The sequence below is a fragment of the Eleginops maclovinus genome, chromosome 16, assembly GCF_036324505.1.
Source record: "Eleginops maclovinus isolate JMC-PN-2008 ecotype Puerto Natales chromosome 16, JC_Emac_rtc_rv5, whole genome shotgun sequence".
NCBI classification, from domain to species: domain Eukaryota; kingdom Metazoa; phylum Chordata; class Actinopteri; order Perciformes; family Eleginopidae; genus Eleginops; species Eleginops maclovinus.
The window spans coordinates 23,498,297-23,520,796 of NC_086364.1; the positions used below are offsets into that span (position 1 = coordinate 23,498,297).

Below are 22,500 nucleotides of genomic sequence, written 5' to 3' on the forward strand. Positions count from 1 at the left end.
AAAGCACATTTCAGACTCAAAAGCACTTATTGAATTCCTTCACTTGCATCGTTTGCAAGCTAAACGTTTAACTAGGAATGTTTCTTTTTACGGGTTGAATAGACATATCAAAATCTAGCTCTTTGCTTTGTTACCTCCATCCCCTGGCTCTGTGGGGGGTGCTGAGGGTGTGCCTGGTTCTGCATCTGGATTTGAGGCTGCTGTTGTTGCTGGGTGGGGATGTGGGTTAACGGAGGCCCCCGTTGGGTTGGAGACTGAGGGGGGTTTGAGCGAGGCGACTGGGGTCTCTCCCCCTGGATTAACTGAGGCGTTGGCTTGTGTTTGGTCTGCGGGGAAGCTGTGCTCTGGACGGAGGAGGTGGAGGAGGACGAAGAGGAGGTCCTAGTCTTGGTGGGGGTGTGGGGAGGCGTGTAGGGAGGCGCAGGCTGGGAGTGGGAGTGGGAGTGACGGTGTTTGCCTTGAGAGGAGACGCTGCCTCGACTTCCCTGGCTGCTCTGCTGCCTCATTGTCCGAGCCTCCTTCTTCGGTGGTGGTCCAACACCTCCTCCTCCTCCTCCTCCTCCTCCTCCTCCTCCTCCTCCTCCTCCTCCAGTCAGAACCTCCTCGTGGTCTTTGCTTCGTGTTCGCTGAGCTTTGACTTCCTGCCCTGGCTGAGTCATGATGGCGTTCTGCAGCTCGGGGCTCAACTCGCTGTCCTGGAAGGTGCTCATCTTTGGAGACATGAGCTCTGAGAGAAAGTGAACGAATCAAATGGAAAGAATTAGATGAATAGGAATTTTAAAAAGACAGGGCATGAAGGTACTACAGTAGATTCAAGCTTAACCTTATTGAAGGAATACTTAACCCCCAAAATAACAAAATCTGTTAGCTCACCGTCTGGAGGCGGGCTGTCTATCGACATCACTTCCTGCTGCTGTGTGATTGGCGGTGGCTTCTTCCCCCGACCATCTGAACCGCGCTGCAATTCAGCCAGACGCTTCACCGCCAGCATCAGCTTCTTCTGGTGGCCTAAAGACAATAATAACAGCATTTCAATGACGATCACCCCTATAACTTTACATATAAATTGGCTAATTTAACAAAATAAATGCCAAATTCCACATTATTATTAATACACTGCATATATACAGATCTTCACCCAGCTACAAGAGCACACATGAAGGCCAAAAGCAATTGCAGAGTAGCATACGGTGAATTATTCACCTTTAATAGGTATGCTTGCAAGTTGCTGTCATACTTTAAAATCCTCTGCATACGTCCTGATTTCAAAGGAAAGTCTTACCCAGTTTGATGATGCCTATTTCCTGCAGGTCCTCCCAGGTGATGTCAGTGATGAACTCGATATTCTCGTATCCGTTCTGCACCAACACCTGGTGGTACTGGCTCAGCCCGATGGCAGACAGCCACTCTCCCAGGTTGGCCTGAAGGAACAGCAGAAACACTCGGTGACCCTCACGCTAGAAACCCGCCTTAGCTTTAGTCTTAATAAAGCTCGCTCATTATTTGCACATTCTGTTTGTTCTGCGTGTGTGTGTGTGTGTGTGTGTGTGTGTGTGTGTGTGTGTGTGTGTGTGTGTGTGTGTGTAGGCGGGAAAACATAAAGACAGGAAGTGCCACAAGGTGTTTTTTGTGTTGGGTCGTACTCACAGGCTTGTGCTCAGGCAGCCACTCATTGACACTCAGTTTGTTAATCTCTGAAGTCATCTTCTTTCTGTGGCCTGGTTTGGTTATTCCAATAGCCGTCAGATCCTACACACACACACACACACACACACACACAGATACAAGTAAGGTACAGTCGTGGCATGTTCAGGCTTTTTTCTACACACACTGAATTACAATCTCCCCAACACTCCAGCAGACACACACACACACACACACACTTAGAGGAAAAACTTGCAACACAAAGAAACGGTGTCAGCGTGACATCTGATGAAAGCCTCGGTTGAAAATAGAGCAGAAATGCAAAATGCTAAAAAGAAAAAGCAAAGCGACTGTCTGCAGCGAAAAGGAAGCATCTGGAAAGAATCCGCTCCATAATATCCTTTAAATTCAGAGCTTTATTCTCATTATTTCTCCACAATAAGTGAATTAAAGGCCCCGGCCGTGGCGCAACTGGCTGGGGCACCTGCACCGTACGCCGGCGACCCGGGTTCGATTCCCGACCCGTGGTCCTTTCCGGATCCCACCCCGACTCTCTCTCCCACTTTCCGGTCACTCTCCGCTGTCCTATCCCATTAAAGGCAAAAAGCCCCCCAAAAATAAGGGAATTAAAAAGGAAAATGTGCAGATTTATTTAGAACTTGAGTTAATGAACAAAAACATCACCTTGTTGTTGTCTTATTTACATTTGTTTCTGTGTATTTCTTGAGGTGTAAACACGAGAACACACTTTTACAAACATACATGGACAAACGTAACACTCCCACACACACACACACACACACACACACACACACACACAGACACACACACAGCGCTGAATAAGTTATATGCAGATGCAATCCAAACACACGGTAGAATAGGCAGGATTACTACGACATATCTTTTATTAACAATAGCCTCTTAAAGTCAGCTCGGCTCTGAACCATTCAGCATGCACAGCCCCGGAGTGTAAGTACATGTGCAAATAATTTATATAGACTATAAATTATTTGCATGTAGGTGAGCGAGGCAGAGAGCATTCGTATCGTTATTTTAGAACAGGCAGTGTGGGAGGTGATAGGGGGGTCAGGAGGTGGTGTGCGTATGTTGAGCTATTTTTAAAGAGTAGTGCAGGGATGATGTATTTCTGTAGTGGATCCTGAGAGTAGCATCGCAAGGGGCAGAAAAAAGTCAATGGGATTCCTCCATGTGATTTTGGATTATTGCAGAAAATAATCTGTGTTACACAACGTTTCTGATACTGACACGTCACATGACTTCACGTCTCCACTGCTAAGCTAAAGGCGGCTAATGTTGGGCTATAAAGGAACTACAGCACGGTCACATGACTTCACGTCTCCACCGCTAAGCTAAAGGCGGCTAATGTTGGGCTATAAAGGAACTACAGCACGGTCACATGACTTCACGTCTCCACCGCTAAGCTAAAGGCGGCTAATGTTGGGCTATAAAGGAACTACAGCACGGTCACATGACTTCACGTCTCCACCGCTAAGCTAAAGGCGGCTAATGTTGGGCTGTAAAGGAACTACAGCACGGTCACATGACTTCACGTCTCCACCGCTAAGCTAAAGGAGGCTAATGTTGGGCTATAAAGGAACTACAGCACGGTCACATGACTTCACGTCTCCACCGCTAAGCTAAAGGAGTCTAATGTTGGGCTATAAAGGAACTACAGCACGGTCACATGACTTCACGTCTCCACCGCTAAGCTAAAGGAGGCTAATGTTGGGCTATAAAGGAACTACAGCACGGTCACATGACTTCACGTCTCCACCGCTAAGCTAAAGGAGGCTAATGTTGGGCTATAAAGGAACTACAGCACGGTCACATGACTTCACGTCACCACCGCTAAGCTAAATGAGGCTAATGTTGGCCGTGATGACGTTTAGTCGTCTCATTTAGACTCTTGTTAGCAACCTACCTCAGTTTCAATCCCCCACGTATTTTAAGTCGTAGAATTAAAATCTCTTCTGATTCAGGCTAACAACCAAAATCACATTCAGAAAATCCATTGACCTCTTACACATCGCCATTGCTAAGCTAAAGGCAGCTAATGTTCTGTGTGATGACTTTTATAAGTTAGGTAACTGTTGCTAGGCAGATCGCACAGCAAATGTCTGTATATTTATGGTTTTTTTATTCATCTAAAATCAGACATTTTTCAGTTGATGAGAGCCAAGAGACTCAACTGCACGGTGTTTGAACCTTCATGGGGAAAAATCTCATTTTTATTATGATGTTTACCGTACGGTATACCTGAAACTGTCGTCCATATATCTCATGTATACTGCTTTAACTCATAATTCATTTCAACGACTAGGATTTCCATATTATTTTTTTCGACGATACAATTCATAGCTTTTTTGCTGAGAGTTAGATTCCGTTAAAAAGGTTCATTTTCTTTTCATGTTTTTTCCACTCAGTGTTTTAAATGTTTCCCAACTTCTACTTTTACATCTCAACTCATTTTTGTAACGTCCGGTTGTTGGACCCAGAACTTCTCACTATCTTAGAGAGACCAGGTGAAGGGTGTAATGTTTACAGATGGGGGAAAGGGATCGTGGTTTCTTGCTGCTCTTAATGAACGTTCTATAGGAAATGGTGTACATGCATCTCGGGAACATCAAGGACAGCACAATTCAAAGTCGTGCAGACTCGTTCTCATTGTGGTCCTTGCAGGTGCCTCTCTGGGGGTCGGGGGTCAGATGCCTTACCTCCGGGGTCATTCGGCTAATGGTGGGCAAGTCATAGCCCGCGGACAGGAAGTTTGGAGCGTAGACCTGCAGCTGAAAGTCGCTCAGCCATTGGACAACGGCCTCTGAGCTCTACGGGAGAGAAGACAGGGGGGGGATGCTGTCATTGGCTCCGAGTTTGCTTTACAACGGCCTCTATTCTCTCAACAGGGCCAAGTAGGGCCATCAGGGGCCACGAGTTAACAAGTGCAGGAGTCACTTATAACACCAAGACAAATACTTTCATGGACCATAATAAAGATGCCGATAGGGTCATTGAAATAGTCCTGCTTGGCCCTGTAGGGAAAACCAGGCTAAAGTTAGGAGGCAGGAAGGCCCTGCTCACAGTATCAAATGCTACTCAAATAATCGATCCTCCGTTCCTGTGAGGGCAGGGCAGCAGGGTTCACAGGGTACTAAGGGATGTATCCCAATTGAGACACTGCTCATGATCTTTTTCTAAACCTAAGTCGTTTCAACAACCAAATCAAACTCTCAATGTTCCCCAACGTTAACCATGTTTACACTTGGGTTAAAGTCCTTCCACCAGTAGTGGCTCTAATTGAAGAAGTGTCCTGTGGGTCACAGAGACCCGGAGCTGGTTCTAGTTGTTGATTTGATGCAATGTCCTGCTATAAAACCTCTGCATGACTCCTTCCCCACCACTCTGCTTCTTGTAAGAGTCCTGCATCCTTTCTGCCTCTCTCCATCCTGCTAACCTTAACCCTAACCCAGCCCTCCACACTGTCCTTGTAAGCTAGGGGGTGTCCAAACTACGGCCCGGGGGCCAAACTGCGGCCCGCAGGCCATTTTGAATATTTACTCTGATTATCAGCACTCTGAGGCTCCTGTTTTAAGGAATGAGCTGCAACAGAATAAATCCACCCCTAAAGACAGACGGGATGTAGTTTTCCTTAAAGCATTTTTAAGTATTGCGCATTATTCACCTACATTTGATTTGTTTTGCTAACTTGTAACTTAACTTATGAGGCAGTACTCACCTCTAGAGTGACCCAGCTCTCCGTATATTTGTGTTTGTGGCCCTCGGTGAAAAAGGTTTGGACACCCCTGATTTAAGCTGATCGTGTTCCCTCCCATCTTTCAGGGTCTTCAATACCATCGATGCTGAGGAATCAGGACTCTTGCTAACAGATGGCCATGAGAACATGGCTTACATGGCAGCACACACACACCCACACACCCACACACACACACACACACACACACACACACACACACACACAGTAGGCTAACGATGCACACGACAACCACCTGCTATTTAAATATGCTCATTGGTTTATCACGGATGAAGTTATTATACAATGATACGTGAACCTAAATGTTGTCCCACGCAAATGTTACACACACACACACACACACACACACACACACACACACACACACACACACACACACACACACACACACACACTCTACAGTAAATAACAGCTTACTGTACATGGTGTAAGCTCAGATTTCACACCTCTTGTGCCGAGCTAGTCCACCCACGACATGCACACTGCTGGGAACCTGCCATAACACATACCCCACACACACACACACACACACACACACACACACACACACACACACACACAGATATCTAGAACCATGCCAGCCTGAGGCGCACCTGCCAACCATCAATAGAGAGACATTTATCTCTGCAAAGGAAGTAAAGATGCTGCGATGGAAGAGGAGAAGCTGCAACTAAAAGGAGTGAAAAACAATGGATGGCAGGTAGCAGGCAAACAAGATAAGGACACACACACACACACACACACACACACACACACACACACACAATCCCTCGTTCACAGATTAACTGCCGGAGATATTTCATTCACACACTCACCGTGTCATGGCTGCACCCGAACACTCGCAGCACGGACGAGGCCAGCTGCGAGAGAAACCGCTGGGACATCTTGGTGTGTGTGTGAGTGTCTGTGTGTGTGTGTGTGAGAGTGTATGTGTGTGTGTGTGTGTGTGTGTGTGTGTGTGTGTGTGTGTGAGAGTGTGTGATAGGGTTCTGTTTGAGCTACATTCTCATCATGCTGCCGTTAAGTGTTGATGCTGATTGCCTCGTATGAAAGAGGAGAGAGAGAAGGACTGAATCTGAGACTCTTGGACTGTCCTACCTTCCCCTCGCCTGGCCCCTCCCCCTTCCTGGTTGCCGTGGCGTCGTAAGGCGGCGCTTCGTGGAGCGGACAACCCGGTTGGCTCGGTGTCCGAGATGAGACTGCTGGGAGAAACGCCATTGGTCAGAGTCAGGCTGTCGTGCTATCACAGTAAACATCTGATGGATGATAAGAGTTGACCCCTACTCTCCCCCACCACTGGCTACAATCTGCCTCATCTATGTGATTAGGGACCAATCAGATTCCTGCTTTCGAGGACATAACAAACCTTCTCAACCAATCACACACTTCCTCCTACATCCGCTGCCTTGGCCATCTGTCTGCCACACCAGCCAAGATCTGAGTGTGTATCATATCCACAGACCCGTAGTTTCCTCGGCACGACTCTCGTTTTTTCTGTCTTGTTCTTGGTTTTCTACGCTTCTTATCACCAATTTTAACAAAGTAAATTCAAGTTGTGGTTTCATCTGTAAACTTAGTGTGGGTGAACTCAGTGAAACAGCAGCTGTGGGATATAACTCAGTACGTTAACAAGTGCCAATATGAGCTACTTGTACTTTAATATTGAATATTTTCATGCAACGTTAGGCTTATTTTCCACTACGTTCACTACATAAATGATCTCACAGCCAACGGTTAATAAGGAACAGGTGAACGAGTAGACAACCCATCACTCAGCTGATTACAAGGAACAACTCTGTGCCATCTTTCAACAACATGCAAACAATATGGAAATTTTGGGGGGTCTTTTTATATTTATGCAAAGGTTTTTCCACATGGATTACTCCAGTACATTTAATTCATATTTTAATAATACTTACTAACTTATACATAAGTTCCATTCTAAAAGCAGGAGTGTGTTTTCAGTGTGATGTTGCCCTACCTGCAGGCTGGTCCACAGACTTGGACTGCTCCATCAGATGCTCCTTAGCTTTGGCCGACTGCGACAGCACGGTGGCGAGGAGCTGCAAACACACGACACATGCATCCATATCAACCGGCATGCAGCAACACACACCTGGCTGCAGGGAATCTGCAATCAGTTGCTTTATCTGATCACATGGGGGAATCAAAACCATCTGTCAACACAATATATGATCAGCTTTTAGTTTTTGGAGCTATGATAAATATCCTGCTTGAAGAACCCTTATTTATTTTAATTCTCAGGTTGGTATTTACAAGAAAGCCCTGAGAGTTGTCTCTCTTTATAACAGGTCAAAGCAAAAGTTTGTTGTTGTAATATTCTTTCTGGCCACAAGACGCTGAACCATTCCCCTAATTAGTAAACAGGATAAGAGTTTGAGAGTTTAACTCCACAGTCAGTCGAAACAGAAAGGTTTATATCATATATTGGTGAAATTGAGTTATGTTACATGAATGTATGTTTTCCTATGGCTATGATTAATGCTATGAGGGTTTGTGGTCAATTTAAACACGGGGTATTGATGCACTTCATCCTCCTATGGCACGAAATTAGTCCAACAACAACAAACCCTTCGAAAACATTTGTGACCAGACTGAAAGAAGCAAGTATTGAAAAGAATCTGTTAAAATCAATAATGTTATAATGTTGATTTTATTCATGTTGGTGTATATACACTGTATTTTAGTACCCTCATTTATTATTTGTCAGTTTATAGATTTTTTTATCTTCAACTTTACTTTTTTTCTTCACTCTCAAACGCCGGTTCATTTCTATTTCTATGTTGAGATGTTTACATTTTACAATGGTTTATTTCTACTATTTCATTTCTAATGATGTGCTATGCCTTGTTTTGTTTTGTGCTGCTGCAACGTAAACATTTCCCCTTTTGGGATCGCTAAAGTATCTAATCTAAAAAGTGCTCCGAACGTCAAAGTAATCATAATAATTCCTTTTATTTATGGGCGCCTTTCAAAGCTCTCAAGGACACCTTACAGGGCATAGTTAAAAACAAAGGTCAAACAGTAATTCCAGAGTTAAAAAACAAAGACTTAAAACAACAATCAGTTTAGAGTCATTCTGGGACAGAACAGGCCGGTTTAAAAAGGTGGGTTTTCAGGCAGGATTTGAAGGTTGAGAGTGAGTCCATATTGCGGATGTGTTGTGGGAGAGAGTTCCAGAGACGGGGGGCCGAGTGTCTTAAGGCTCTTGACCCCATGGTGGTCAAGCGGGCAGAAGGTGCAGTGAGTTGGAAGGCAGAGGAGGACCGGAGAGCACGAGAGGGAGTGTGGGTGTGGAGGAGTTCAGAGAGATATGGAGGTGCAAGAGTGTGAAGGGCCTTGAAGGTGAGGAGCAACATGTTAAAGTCGATGCGGTATTTAACGCGGAGCCAATGGAGTCGTGGAAGAACTGGAGTGATATGATCCATGGAAAGAGTTAGTATTATCAGTATATTATATATAATGAAGATTAGACAGAAAATCGATCACAAGATTTGTATTTCTGCACCTCTTGGAAAAACAAACAACACACTACGAACATATTAGAGGAATTCAAGCCCCTAAAAGCCGGGACAAGAGAAGCCCTTCCTCACTGCTTACACATGTGTTGATGTTTTTTAAGGTTGGCTGAACACATTTTATTGCTAATTAGTTATTTTTCTTGATTTTTAGTGACTTCCAAAAATGAAAATGTGATGTTCTCCAAAGGGGTCAGAGTATTCTTTATCACATGCTTTTCTGGAGATAATGATCAGAGTGTCCCCCAATCTGGACTCCATCAGAGAGGCATCACATACAATAAATGAAAGATTGAATCAATGCATTTGTCCTTATTTGTAATGTAAACACTCACACACACATCATTATAGGGTAGAATGTTTGTGTCGTACCTTCACCCCCTCGGCCTGTGCATGCATGACGTGAGCGCTGCTGGCGCTCTGACCGCTGCCCGACGACCGCACACTGGTCACACTGCCAGAACTGCCCAAACTGCTGCGGTCTCCACCTGCAACACACACACACACACACACAAACACACACACACACACACACACACACACACACACAAACACACACACACACACACACACACACACACACACACACACACACACACACACATGCATGCAACCACCCGAACAATATGTATAGATATTGTGCAAACAAATGCACACATGCAACAAACAGATGGATGCACACACACACACACACACACACACACACACACACACACACACACACACACACACACACACACACACACACACACACACACACACACACACACACACACACACATCGAGTGGTTTAGCTGATATCCAAAGCAACGTGGTAACAGGTGTGACTCTCCTTTGAAATGCACTGGGCAGCATGTAGTCGAATTGACGGACGGACAGGGTGACGGACGACTGAGCAACAAACACAGGAAGTGGAGTAAACAAGACAAACCTTTTGCATCCACACACACACACACACACACACACACACACACACACACACACACACACGTTTTCTCCCTACATTGTTTGCTTCTCTCTCACACTGAAACGTCTCCATGCACTCTGTTGGACAGACACACAGACTGATGCCTGCAGTCCTAAACATAAGGCTTCTGAGTTCAGCTAAGCTACAGATGGAAGCAGGAGCGGGTCAAAGAGTATCTGAAAGCCTTCAAACATCGTGTAGCTTAAAGGAATGGATGCATGATTGGGTTCCCACTCTTATAAAACCATAGATACACACTTGCAAAGCAGTGTTGCCCAGAAAAGTGTGTTTTGAACAGCCGTCAGATACTGTTTGACCCCTGGTCGGAGTTTAAGGAGTCGGGGTTGAGGGCTCAGCGCAGCGCGGCTTAGTTACCTGCCACGGGTTTGCGCAGAACCCAGATCTCTTCGTTGGAGCCTCCATGGGGCCCGCAGGACGTGGTGGGGGAGCTGTGAGGACTTGCCTCTGAGCCGCGACAACCTTCAACACAGAACACCACGGTTAGCCGCTAACCGACCCTAAACTGGCCTTGGAAGAAATGCTATCCCTTAGCTATCAGCTATTAGCATTTAAAGCAGAACATTTGCTAACTTTTGGGCAACTGAACAAGCTGTTTGGAGGTGTGTTTTTGTTTGTGATTGTACCTGGTAAGTCCGATATAGAATCTCCTTTAAGATCTGTGTAGCGACTGATATCAGATATATAAATCCCTGATAAACTAAATTAGCTGAGCTTCAATTGACCGTATGCTACTGTGTACTTTTCCTCCAGTACATGTATTTAATCCCTTTAGTTGCTAGGCAGATTAGGATTAATGATGGTAAATATAATCTCCCTTAAATCAGACTGTAGTTCACCTGCAGTAAATCCAGCAGCTACCCTGCAGTATACAAAGCCATTCAAACTAGCTGCACCTTTACCAGCTCTGAGAACACTTTAATGATCAATCATTATAAAACATATCAGAGATATTATTCTGAAATGGACCAATCAGACAATGACTACTTTTACTGTCGCTACTTTAAGTACATTTAGAGGAGAGTACTTTCTACTTTCACTGGAGGAACATTTAGAATACTTTTACTGTGACAGAGTATTCCTACACTCTGGTACTTCTACTTTACTCAAGTACAAGACCTGAGTACTTCTACTTTACTCAAGTACAAGACCTGAGTACTTCTACTTTACTCAAGTACAAGATCTGAGTACTTCTACTTTACTCAAGTACAAGATCTGAGTACTTCTACTTTACTCAAGTACAAGATCTGAGTACTTCTACTATACTCAAGTACAAGATCTGAGTACTTCTACTTTACTCAAGTACAAGATCTGAGTACTTCTACTTTACTCAAGTACAAGATCTGAGTACTTCTACTTTACTCAAGTACTAGATCTGAGTACTTCTACTTTACTCAAGTACAAGACCTGAGTACTTCTACTTTACTCAAATACAAGATCTGAGTACTTCTACTTTACTCAAGTACAAGATCTGAGTACTTCTACTATACTCAAGTACAAGATCTGAGTACTTCTACTTTACTCAAGAACAAGATGTGAGTACTTCTACTTTACTCAAGTACAAGATGTGAGTACTTCTACTTTTACTCAAGTACAAGAGCTGAGTACTTCTACTTTACTCAAGTACAAGGTCTGAGTACTTCTACTTTACTCAAGTACAAGATCTGAGTACTTCTACTTTACTCAAGTACAAGATCTGAGTACTTCTACTTTACTCAAGTACAAGGTCTGAGTACTTCTACTTTACTCAAGTACAAGATCTGAGTACTTCTACTTTACTCAAGAACAAGACCTGAGTACTTCTACTTTACTCAAGAACAAGATGTGAGTACTTCTACTTTACTCAAGTACAAGATCTGAGTACTTCTACTTTACTCAAGAACAAGATGTGAGTACTTCTACTTTACTCAAGTACAAGATGTGAGTACTTCTACTTTTACTCAAGTACAAGACCTGAGTACTTCTACTTTACTCAAGTACAAGATCTGAGTACTTCTACTTTACTCAAGTACAAGAGCTGAGTACTTCTACTTTACTCAAGTACAAGACCTGAGTACTTCTCTCACTTCTGCCCTTAACAAATAAATTAAGCAAACTTCATTTCAACAACGGACCCTTCTAATTGCTTCCGCAGATTGCTGCTGTTGTAATTATATTTTTGGACGGAGGGTGAAGAGGGGTTGATTAGATAAACTCAAACTCATCTGCAAAAAACACCGTAATACAGAGGGGTCATAAAGAGACGGGATTAAAGGCGCATAAGGAAGGTTTTTTTAAAGGATATTTCAAACTAACTTACACACCACACTTCCATACTCACAACACACACACACACACACACACACACACACAGTTATACACAGAGAAAATACAGCATATATATATATGAAAACATTTATATACCCATAGTACATAAATAAATCCATAACGTGAATATCTGTGTGTATAAACACATATATATGCCATAATGTACAAACACATACATATATAATATGTGTTGCATTATATATGTAAGTCTTATCAGAATGGGGCTGCTGTAGTGCATTTGGAGAGTGTCATAAACCATTATAACCATCTCAATTATAAATGGTTTATATGTGTGGCAAACAGTGCTCCAGAGAAACAAACACATCAAAAAGTTCCATTTGCTTTCATGTGATTCTGCAGCTCCTTTTTGTGCACATTTTGAATCCCTCCAAGAGAAACAAAGGACTGATGAGTAATCTCTGAGTCAAGCAAACGTTCAGTTCAGCAGGATAATCTCCACATATTAACACAGATGTATGATTTCTGAAGTAAAATGCTAACGTTAGGCTATAGGGGAACTACAGCACGGTCACATGACTTCACGTCTCCCCCACTAAGCTAAAGGAGGCTAATGTTGGGCTATAAAGGAACTACAGCACGGTCACATGACTTCACGTCTCCCCCACTAAGCTAAAGAAGGCTAACGTTGGGCTATAAAGGAACTACAGCACGGTCACATGACTTCACGTCACCACCGCTAAGCTAAAGGCGGCTAATGTTGGGCTATAAAGGAACTACAGCACGGTCACATGACTTCACGTCTCCACCGCTAAGCTAAAGGCGGCTAATGTTGGGCTATAAAGGAACTACAGTACGGTCACATGACTTCACGTCTCCACCGCTAAGCTAAAGAAGGCTAACGTTGGGCTATAAAGGAACTACAGCACGGTCACATGACTTCAGGTCACCACCGCTAAGCTAAAGGCGGCTAATGTTGGGCTATAAAGGAACTACAGCACGGTCACATGACTTCACGTCACCACCGCTAAGCTAAAGGCGGCTAATGTTGGGCTATAAAGGAACTACAGCACGGTCACATGACTTCACGTCTCCACCGCTAAGCTAAAGGCGGCTAATGTTGGGCTATAAAGGAACTACAGTACGGTCACATGACTTCACGTCTCCACCGCTTTCGGACTAGGGAACATGAAGTGCTAATTTTGCTATGTTTAGGACTCATTCCTGCTTTGATATGTTTCGGGGTTTATTCTCTTGGAGGAAACAAAAAGGTGTGCGGTAAAGTTTCCCTTTCACAGAGCAAAAAACTATACAGTCAGTTTAAACCTTACCTGCAAAACATCCCATGTGACACACCTTTCTAACAATATATATTTATAGGTCTCTTAAAACACTTGTCATTTAACATTTTAAATGAACTACATTCTGAATTTCTTAGCTGAAAAGAAAATATCACCGGTTAATGTCATAAAGGTTCAAAATCTCCAACTTTACCTCTGATTTTAAACATATTAAATGGCAATCTTTCCCTGAAAAAATGAAGACAATTTAGCTAAGACTCGTTGGGTGTTTGATAGAAGTTCTTACATACTGTAACTATTCCTACCCTTCACCACCAACACACACACTCTCACACACACATCGAAAGTGCAAGGTGGATAAGTGGTGTCAAAATGATCAGACAGTAACACGCAGGACGAGGCGGGACGGAACAAAAAAACACACAGTCTGGTCAGGAGAGGGTTGTGTGTGATGTCTGGGATTAAGAAACTTGCAGGATTATCTTGGTGAAAGTTACTGGAGATGTACGGGAGGAAGAGGAACGAACGAAGAGGAAGATGAAGGAAAAATAAGGATAAAAGAAAAGACAGTTAAATAAGACACAAACTAAATGAGGTGAACAGAGGTCTGTGGTAAAATGGACTATCTATCCTTCCTCACTAGCATTGGTATTTATAGATTCTTCAATTGGGTGGATCCAAATGTCAAATACTACCCATTTATAAAGAATGGCGAGTTGTTGAGAGCCGCTATACTTCACTACACACATTTAAGTTTATCTACAAATTGAATTTACTGTTGAGCTTTAGAGGCTAGAGATTGTATTAAGTTTGGAAGCTAAGCTAACGTCTACTAGCGGCAGCTTCATTGCAAAGATAAGAGAAGTGAAAACCGATGCTAACCTAGCTTAACAACGTGTAGTTTATGGAAATGTATTACCTATGCATAGAGCCAAGCTAGATGTTTCTAGTTTCAGTGCTAAGCTAAGCTAACAGTCTACTAGGGCGGTGGTGGCGAAGTCCAGGGCGGTGGTGGCGAAGTCCATGGGGGCTTGGCCTGGGAACTGGAAGGTCACCAGTTCAAGTCCCCGAAAGACCAAGTGCCACCGTGGTGTCCCTGAGCAAGACACTGGTTACCTACACTGCTCCCCGGGCGCCGTACATAATGGCAGCCCACTGCTCCTAACACTAGGATGGGTCAAATGCAGAGACCGCATTTCGTTGTCCTAGTACTTGTACTCTGTGCAATGACAATAAAAGTTGAATCTTCTCTTCTTCTTCTACTAGCAGAAGCTTCTGTACAAAACTAAGATCAGTGTCAATCTTAGAGGCTAAAGATTGTATGAAGTTTGGAAGCTAAGCAAACTGTGTAAGAGCAGCAGCTTAACTGCAACGCTAAGATTAGTGAAGACAGATGCTACCCTAGATAGATGTATTACCTATGCATAGAGCTAAATGAGATGTTTCAGTGATAAGCTAACGTCTACTCGCGGAAGCTTCTCTACAAAGCTAAGATTAGTAATGATCTCCTTCTAACCTTAGCAAAAAAAAGCTAATCATAAATAGCCTTTCTTAGAAAATATTCTACATTCTCAGTGTGCTTCTGTTTCCTAGTTTGTATTACAGAGTTGAACAACATTCAGTTTCTCTTTAGCAGTATTTTCAAAAATTGAAGCTAGCAACATTAGCTTTACTGAAACAACACTACAGTTTCTATCCCATAGTTAAGCTGTAGGGTAAAGATATATGTGATGACCAAACACAAGACCTACATAACTGTGTCTTTAATACTTAATACAAATGAGCATGTTAGCATATCCATTAAGTATAAGCTCTTAATCTATGATACATTAGCAGTACACATTTTACACTACTGTCTGAAAGTGGCTCTTAGTTGTGGAGATGAGAACAGCAACAACAGAAAAATAAAAGGTATACAGTATGAGCAACACAGAAAGGTCCATAAATAATGTCCACAACAGAAAACTTCAAAGGATGCCTTTTTAAAACTGCATTTGAATCATCAATTCGAATCTCACGTGACCAATCAGAACTGGAGTTGTGTGCATGTGGGCAGAGAAAAGCATCCCTTGAAGCTTTGATAATCATAATAAATATAAGAAGAATCATAAGAAGAATAATAACACAAATAATGAGAAAAGGGGGCGTGTACCTGGGGCAGTGGGGGTTTCTCCCTGTGGGCTTGTCACGGGCGACTTGCTATAGCCAAAGGAAGTGAAAAGTGGAAGCAGTGGCTGATGGGAATGTGGTGGAGGAGGAGGCGGTGGAGGCAGGATATGGATCTGATGGAACGTGGTGTCGTTGCCGTTGACTACCGCGTTGGCAGGGGCAACCGTCGCCGGAGGAACCAGCGGTATCTTTTGAAACTGTTGAGTGCAAATGACTGTGCTGGCCAAACCTAAAATAACACCCAGCGCGACGACACACACACACACACACACACACACACACACACACACACACACACACACACAACCAGCCGACAGTGAACCACCCGCCAACAGACGACAGAACAGAGAGTTACATGTAAGAGAGAAGGGGAGGGGGAGAGAAATTAAAAACAAAGGCTGAGGTTACAAAACTTAAACAAATAAATGAAAAGGTGGGAGAGGAAGAGTCGGATGAGGGAGTCGACAATCAAATGTGGCCGTTGTAGAAATGACATGTATGGAGGGGTTAGAGTGACGGATGGAGGAAGAGGAGATGAGTGTCTTATTCTGCGAGATGGGAAACAACTAATGACAAATAGATCCATTCAGATGCACGTCATTAGCTAGTAGCATACAACAACCATGCTATGCTATTGAACAATGGCCGATTATTCTGAACAACTTCAGAAAAAAGTCTCTTTGGATCCAACCGGCCCACAAACAAAGGCCCGTGTGCAACAAACAGAAGCACATGGCTGGTTCTCCCACCCGATCTCACGCCTTGTGTCGAAACCCAACCAACAAAGGCTAGTGTGTAATATAAGTGAAGTGCGTCTCATTTGGGAGTTGTATCTGTTTAATTGATTGTGTTGGATAGGAATCTGAAACCATCCCGCCGAGGTGAAGATTTACTCGTGTGACAATTTTCTATTTTAACCCGAAAAAATTGACGAGCTAGCCAGGAGAGTGATTGATTTCTGAACTCTTCATTACTCGTATTGTTCATTGTAATAAAAGTCTTAAAATATTATTTTAAAGTAGGTGTTATAACAGTCCTATTGTTTTGTGTGTCTCAGTATGCACCACACGTACCAAACCAAATTCCTCGTGTATGTGTAAACCTACGTGGGAATAAAACCCATTCTGATTCCACAGTGCTCACTCTTTGGATGCCGGCTGCCAAATTGCCCACCTGAGTTGTGTGAGGCTTTTTAAAGGGATGTTTTGACTGTTGATTGAACATAGTAATGATTAACTTCATTTCAATTCATTTCATTCTTCGTTCAAGCCGGAGGTATGGAAGAAAAACTGCTTTCCTTCAGAGTCCAAAGGTAGCACTGGATTTTTAGTATTCATTTAATAAAACTATCTGGTTATTGTCCAAATTATTGTGGCAACTGCTGCAACATACAAACATTTAAAAGTATTTAGTTCATATTTCCATCTAGCTTTAATGGGGTATCGTGATTCTTTTTGAGGAAATGAGATGTTTAGAACATTTAGAAGAACATGAAGAATGGAAAAGAATAATTCAAATGGATGAAAAACAGTCGAGTCAATGAAACCTCTTGCTAAGACAGCTGCTGTAGCCCACAGTGTGTGTGTCTATGTGTGTGTGTGTGTGTGTGTGTGTGTGTGTGTGTGTGTGTGTGTGTGTGTGTGTGTGTGTGTGTGTGTGTGTGTGTGTGTGTGTGTGTGTGTGTGTGTGTGTGTTTGTGTGTGTGTGCCTCAGCAGTAATTACTCAGCATGGCGGAGCTCCAACTGTTTCCTGCTCTACCCACAGCTGCCATGTGTATGTGTGTGTGTGTGTGTGTGTGTGTGCGTGTGAGGACAAATGCAGACACAACAGCATCTTCTGGCAGAGCCGTGGAGTTAAATGGACTAAACATTAAATACAAGAGATAAAGACTGATAATTGATGAGCAGAAATGGTGATCATATGGCTGTTGTGATAAAGCAGACAGTAACAGAGAGACAGGCAGACAGACAGATGGACAGACAGATAGAAATACCAAACCTACAGACAGACAGACAGACAGCAATACACAGTTATAACACCTGAGTGACACGATGACAGGATGGATGTGTATGTGCTCTGAAGATCTCACCATAAATAAAGGAGGTTAAAGTAGTGTTAGGGGACTGACACATCAGCTGGCCATCTTACCTCTAAGGTAACACCAAAATATGGTATACTTAATACTTGTAACCCTTTCAACATTTGGGGATTGTAGGCTAGTGAGCATACTGCTGCTGGTTAACTTAGCCTAACACACACACTAGAAACAGAAGCTAGCCTAGCTAAACAACATTGGACTGTCCGACTTGAACAAACATGAGTTTAATTATTCATCTTTGAGCTGCTAGTTGATGGATTGTATTTATGCACAGAGACAAGCTAGCTGTGTCTATTTACAGCACTAAGCTAAGCTAACCATCTGCTAGCGGCAGCTTCCTTCAAAGCTAAGAGCAGTGTCAGTGTCCTTATGGCTATCTCAGCCACACAAAATGTTCAGCTATTTCCTATTATATGTTCATTAAACTGCCTGGCTGAAAGGTTTACTGTAACTCTTTGGTAGCATGTTCAAAAAGTAAAGCTAGCTGCATTAGCCTTAGTGAAATAACATTACAACTTCTTTAAACCCTGCAATAACTTTACAGTTTCCAGGTCTTTTAAATCAACACATGTAGTTGTTAAACTGGTGTTAAGTAGTATTAGCACTATTATCTAAGGTAAGACTGTGCCAAAAGCTCCATTAAACCACTCAATTGTTTCCAATATTTGTGCTAGGCTAAGCTAACTAGCTTCACAATGATGGTGCAGACATGAGAACAGTTTCAGACTTCTCATGTCAATCTATGCAAGACAAGGATAATTTGGATGGCTGTATTATCATAACTTTACAGGTCATTTACAACTGGTAGAAATCTGGTGGATGAGCTGCTGCGTTAATCAAGGGAGGTGAATTCATTAGATGTAAGTGTATTTTTCGAGGGTTTATGGTGGATGCTAGAACAGTAATCAGTCATCATCATTCATCATCTTCTGCTTCTTATAGCTCTCTCTTCTTCTGTGTTTAGTTCCAGTACGTGTGTGTCATGTATTCCTTGGCTTTTCATACTGGTCACCATTTTAATTAACTCCAACACACACACACACACACACACACACACACACACACACACACACACACACACACAAACACACACACACACACACACACACACACACACACACACACACACACACACACACACATGGAAGTTCAAACACACACCTGTGCGCTTGCTGATGACCTCCACCATGGTGGAAGGGAAGTAGCCCACTCTGTCATTTCCTGTTCGGTTGTCATGGATGCAACCTTTCCAGCGTCCGTCAGGGTGCTGCTCCAAAACCTGAACAACCGGATAATACTCAGTTTGATTTCTCACTGTAAAACAATATTCAAAACAATATTTAAAGCATCACAAATGTTACTAAAAGCAGTGGTGGAGGTTCAAGGACTGAAGTTCATGCTTGTACTTAACCAGAGTATTTCCAATTTGTGATCATTTATGCTTCTACTCCAGCACAACTTTGGAAGCCAATTGTTCTTTAAGTTAAATGGGTTTTGCAAACAGGACTTTTGCTTGTTAAAGAGCATTTGAATAATGTACCATTGCTACTTTTACATAAGTAAGAGGTCTAAGTACTTCATCAACCACTGCTACAAAGCCTCAAAAGAAACCACAGATGATTTGAAACCCAAATACAAAACTGCATTCAGAGCCATCCAAAAATTCCTGGTGTCAGACAAAAACGAAGCCAAATTATTAATTCAGACCCCGAGGCGCTGCTGGGCTCCCTCATTACAGTAATAAGCGCCCCAAAGGCTGCATAAATGCTCATGAATATGCATGTGGTGGGTAGCCTGCACTTCGAAAGCGAGTGCATGTTTCTGTAAAACACATTTGTAGTGAATGAGGAAAACTCATTGTTGCATATTCATTAGTCTTCTCCCCGAACTAGGAGCTACAACTCTCTAACTCCCTTATAACAGATCAACCAAGCGATGCATCTGTTATCTGATTATCTAAGAACTATGAGCCTGAAGTAGAGCTGTTAACAACAGTTTGGACAAAAAGTGATTTTCCCTACTGAAAATGTGTAATTTAAACAACATTTAAGCAGCTTGTGTGTGTGTGTGTGTGTGTGTGTGTGTGTGTGTGTGTGTGTGTGTGTGTGTGTGTGTGTGTGTGTGTGTGTGTGTGTGTGTGTGTGTGTGTGTGCTACCGTGATGACGTCTCCTGCTTTGATGTTGAGGCTGGTCAGGTCGTAGTTGTTGCAGTAATCCTTCAGAGCTCGAACCTGAAGAGCCGCTGAAGCATCTGAGACGCAGAGAGATACTGCCATAATACAGAGGTGACATTTCAACACACGGTGACGCACTGCTCTGCTGCAGGCAAGGCCAGATATGTGGTGGTCATAGTATGAAGAACATGCAACCTTATGCATTGAACGTTATTACTTGTCATGCAATCAGAACAGTAGGATCTTCATTTATTACATTCCCAATTAAAGAAATCGTCCATCATAGCTCTGATATTTACCTTCACCCCTTAACATTACAGAACCTCTACGTTATTATAGTTCACATGGTGGCGTCTTCACCATGTGCAAATAAACAGTTCCAGCTGCGGAGAAGCTCTTTACTTTCACAACACTCTCATCATTAGATCTTTCTGGGTAATATCATTTCATTAAAGAGGTATTTCGGAAGCACGAGTTTAAGGTATTGCTTGGCATTTCTGCCATCCATCCATCCATCCATCCATCCATCCATCCATCCATCCATCCATCCATCCATCCATCCATCCATCCATCCATCCATCCATCCATCCATCCATCCATCCATCCATCTATCATCCATCCATCCATCCATCCATCCATCCATCCATCCATCCATCTATCATCCATCCATCCATCCATTCATCCATCCATCTATCATCCATCCATCCATCCATCCATCTATCATCCATCCATCCATCCATCCATCCATCCATCTATCATCCATCCATCTATCCATCTATCCATCCATCCATCCATCTATCATCCAACCATCTATCATCCATCCTCCCCCCCCCCCCCCCCCACCTCACCTCTCAGCAGCTGCTTGATCTCTCTGCTGGCCTGTGTTGCAGTGAACTGGTAAACGATGTCCAGAGCGGTCTGGCTGTACGTGTTCCTGACTGCAGCGTTTATCCCGCTCTGTGGACGGGGAAACAGAACAGGTGTGTTGACGTGTATCCTGTTATGTAACGTCCTCAGAGCTGCTGTCACATGAATGCAGTGGAGTAGAGGTATAAAGTAGAATAAAATGGAGAAACTCAAGTAAAGTTTCTGAATAGTTTGTCTCAGTACTTGAGTAAATGTATGAAGTGTGGAGTAAAGTTCCTCTTACTTCCAGCAGGAGTCTCACAGCCTCGGTCTTCCCACAGAGAGCTGCTTCGTGCAGGGCCGTTCCTGCCTTCGTCTGCCGGTTGATGTCGATACCGGCCTGGATCAGAAGTCTGAGAGGAAGAGGACGAAGAGGAGGAAGAGGAGAGGAAACAGAAGGAGACGGATAAGGATGCAGAGATGAGATATAGGAAAGAGAGAGAGAGATAAAATGAATGTATAAACAGTACTACGTGTGTGTGTGTGTGTGTGTGTGTGTGTGTGTGTGTGTGTGTGTGTGTGTGTGTGTGTGTGTGTGTGTGTGTGTCTGTGTGTACCTGATGATGTCTATGTGTCCGTTCTTGGCGGCCAGGTGGAGAGGAGACGTCCCGTTGGGGTCGGTGGTGTCGCCTTTTTTGGGCTCCAGCAGAGCAGCACACATGTTACTGGAGAGCAACAACTGCACCACCTACACACACACACACACACACACACACACACACACACACACACACACACACACACACACACACACACACACACACACACACACACACACACACAAATACCAAAGTATTAGCTAATAATCTGGATCAGTAAAAAGCTGTCAGTTAGAGGAAAAAGTGAAACATATTGGCTTCCAAACGGTGGTGGAGCAGAAGTATAAAGGAGCATAAAATGGAAAGTACAAGAACCTCTAAATTGTGTTTTAGTAAAGTACTTGAAGTAAGTTCTTACCCCGACTCTGCCGAACTCACAGGCCAGGTCCAGAGGAGTTTTCCCGGCGTTGTCCACGATGCACGGGTTGGACTGATGCTGCAGCAGCATCTCCGACTGCAGGAACAAACAACAGATATTAGGTCTGCAAAAAATAGACATTTAATCGAAATGCAAAATCCAAAGAGCATGAAGCAGAATATTTGGAAACAAGCAGCTCAGCATTAGCATCATTACTTTGCACCACTGTATTTTTTATATCAATCGTTGTTATACACTGCCCGGCCAAAACAAAGGTCACAGCCTGGGGGGGCAGTGCTATGATCTGGGGGGGGCTGCAGTTGGTCTGGTCTAGGTTCAGCAATGTGCCCAAAGAATGAGGTCAGCTGACTCCCTGAATATACTGAAGGACCAGGTTATTCCATCCATGGATCTCTTCTTCCCTGATGGCACGGGCATGTTCCAAGATCCATCGGGCTCAGATTGTGAGAGGGTGGTTCAGGGAGCATGAGGCCCCCACAGAGTCCAGACCTGAACCCGATGGAGAATCTTTGGGATGTGCTGGAGAGACTTTGTGCAGTGGTCAGAATCTCCCGTCATCAATACAAGATCAAAAAATAATGCAAGACAGAAATAAATGTTGAGACGTTGCAGAAGCTCGTGGAAACGATGCCACAGAGAATGCGTGCCGT

The 22,500-nt window shown here is 43.4% G+C and overlaps 1 protein-coding gene across 1 annotated transcript in view; it reads right to left on the reverse strand.

The window, feature by feature from the left end:
* The window catches only part of caskin1 (CASK interacting protein 1), an 84,512-nt gene that overhangs the window by 9,712 nt on the left and 52,300 nt on the right, over positions 1–22,500 (reverse strand). The window contains exons 5-20 of the mRNA XM_063904820.1: positions 21,830–21,925; positions 21,430–21,560; positions 21,117–21,225; positions 20,815–20,923; positions 19,949–20,043; positions 18,954–19,071; positions 15,677–15,922; positions 10,316–10,420; positions 9,346–9,461; positions 7,416–7,497; positions 6,533–6,636; positions 4,380–4,490; positions 1,648–1,749; positions 1,283–1,421; positions 874–1,008; positions 120–727 (exon numbers count right to left, since the gene is read on the reverse strand). Coding sequence (XP_063760890.1) covers positions 120–727; positions 874–1,008; positions 1,283–1,421; positions 1,648–1,749; positions 4,380–4,490; positions 6,533–6,636; positions 7,416–7,497; positions 9,346–9,461; positions 10,316–10,420; positions 15,677–15,922; positions 18,954–19,071; positions 19,949–20,043; positions 20,815–20,923; positions 21,117–21,225; positions 21,430–21,560; positions 21,830–21,925 — 2,406 coding nt within the window. The remainder of the gene's footprint in view (positions 1–119; positions 728–873; positions 1,009–1,282; positions 1,422–1,647; positions 1,750–4,379; positions 4,491–6,532; positions 6,637–7,415; positions 7,498–9,345; positions 9,462–10,315; positions 10,421–15,676; positions 15,923–18,953; positions 19,072–19,948; positions 20,044–20,814; positions 20,924–21,116; positions 21,226–21,429; positions 21,561–21,829; positions 21,926–22,500) is intronic.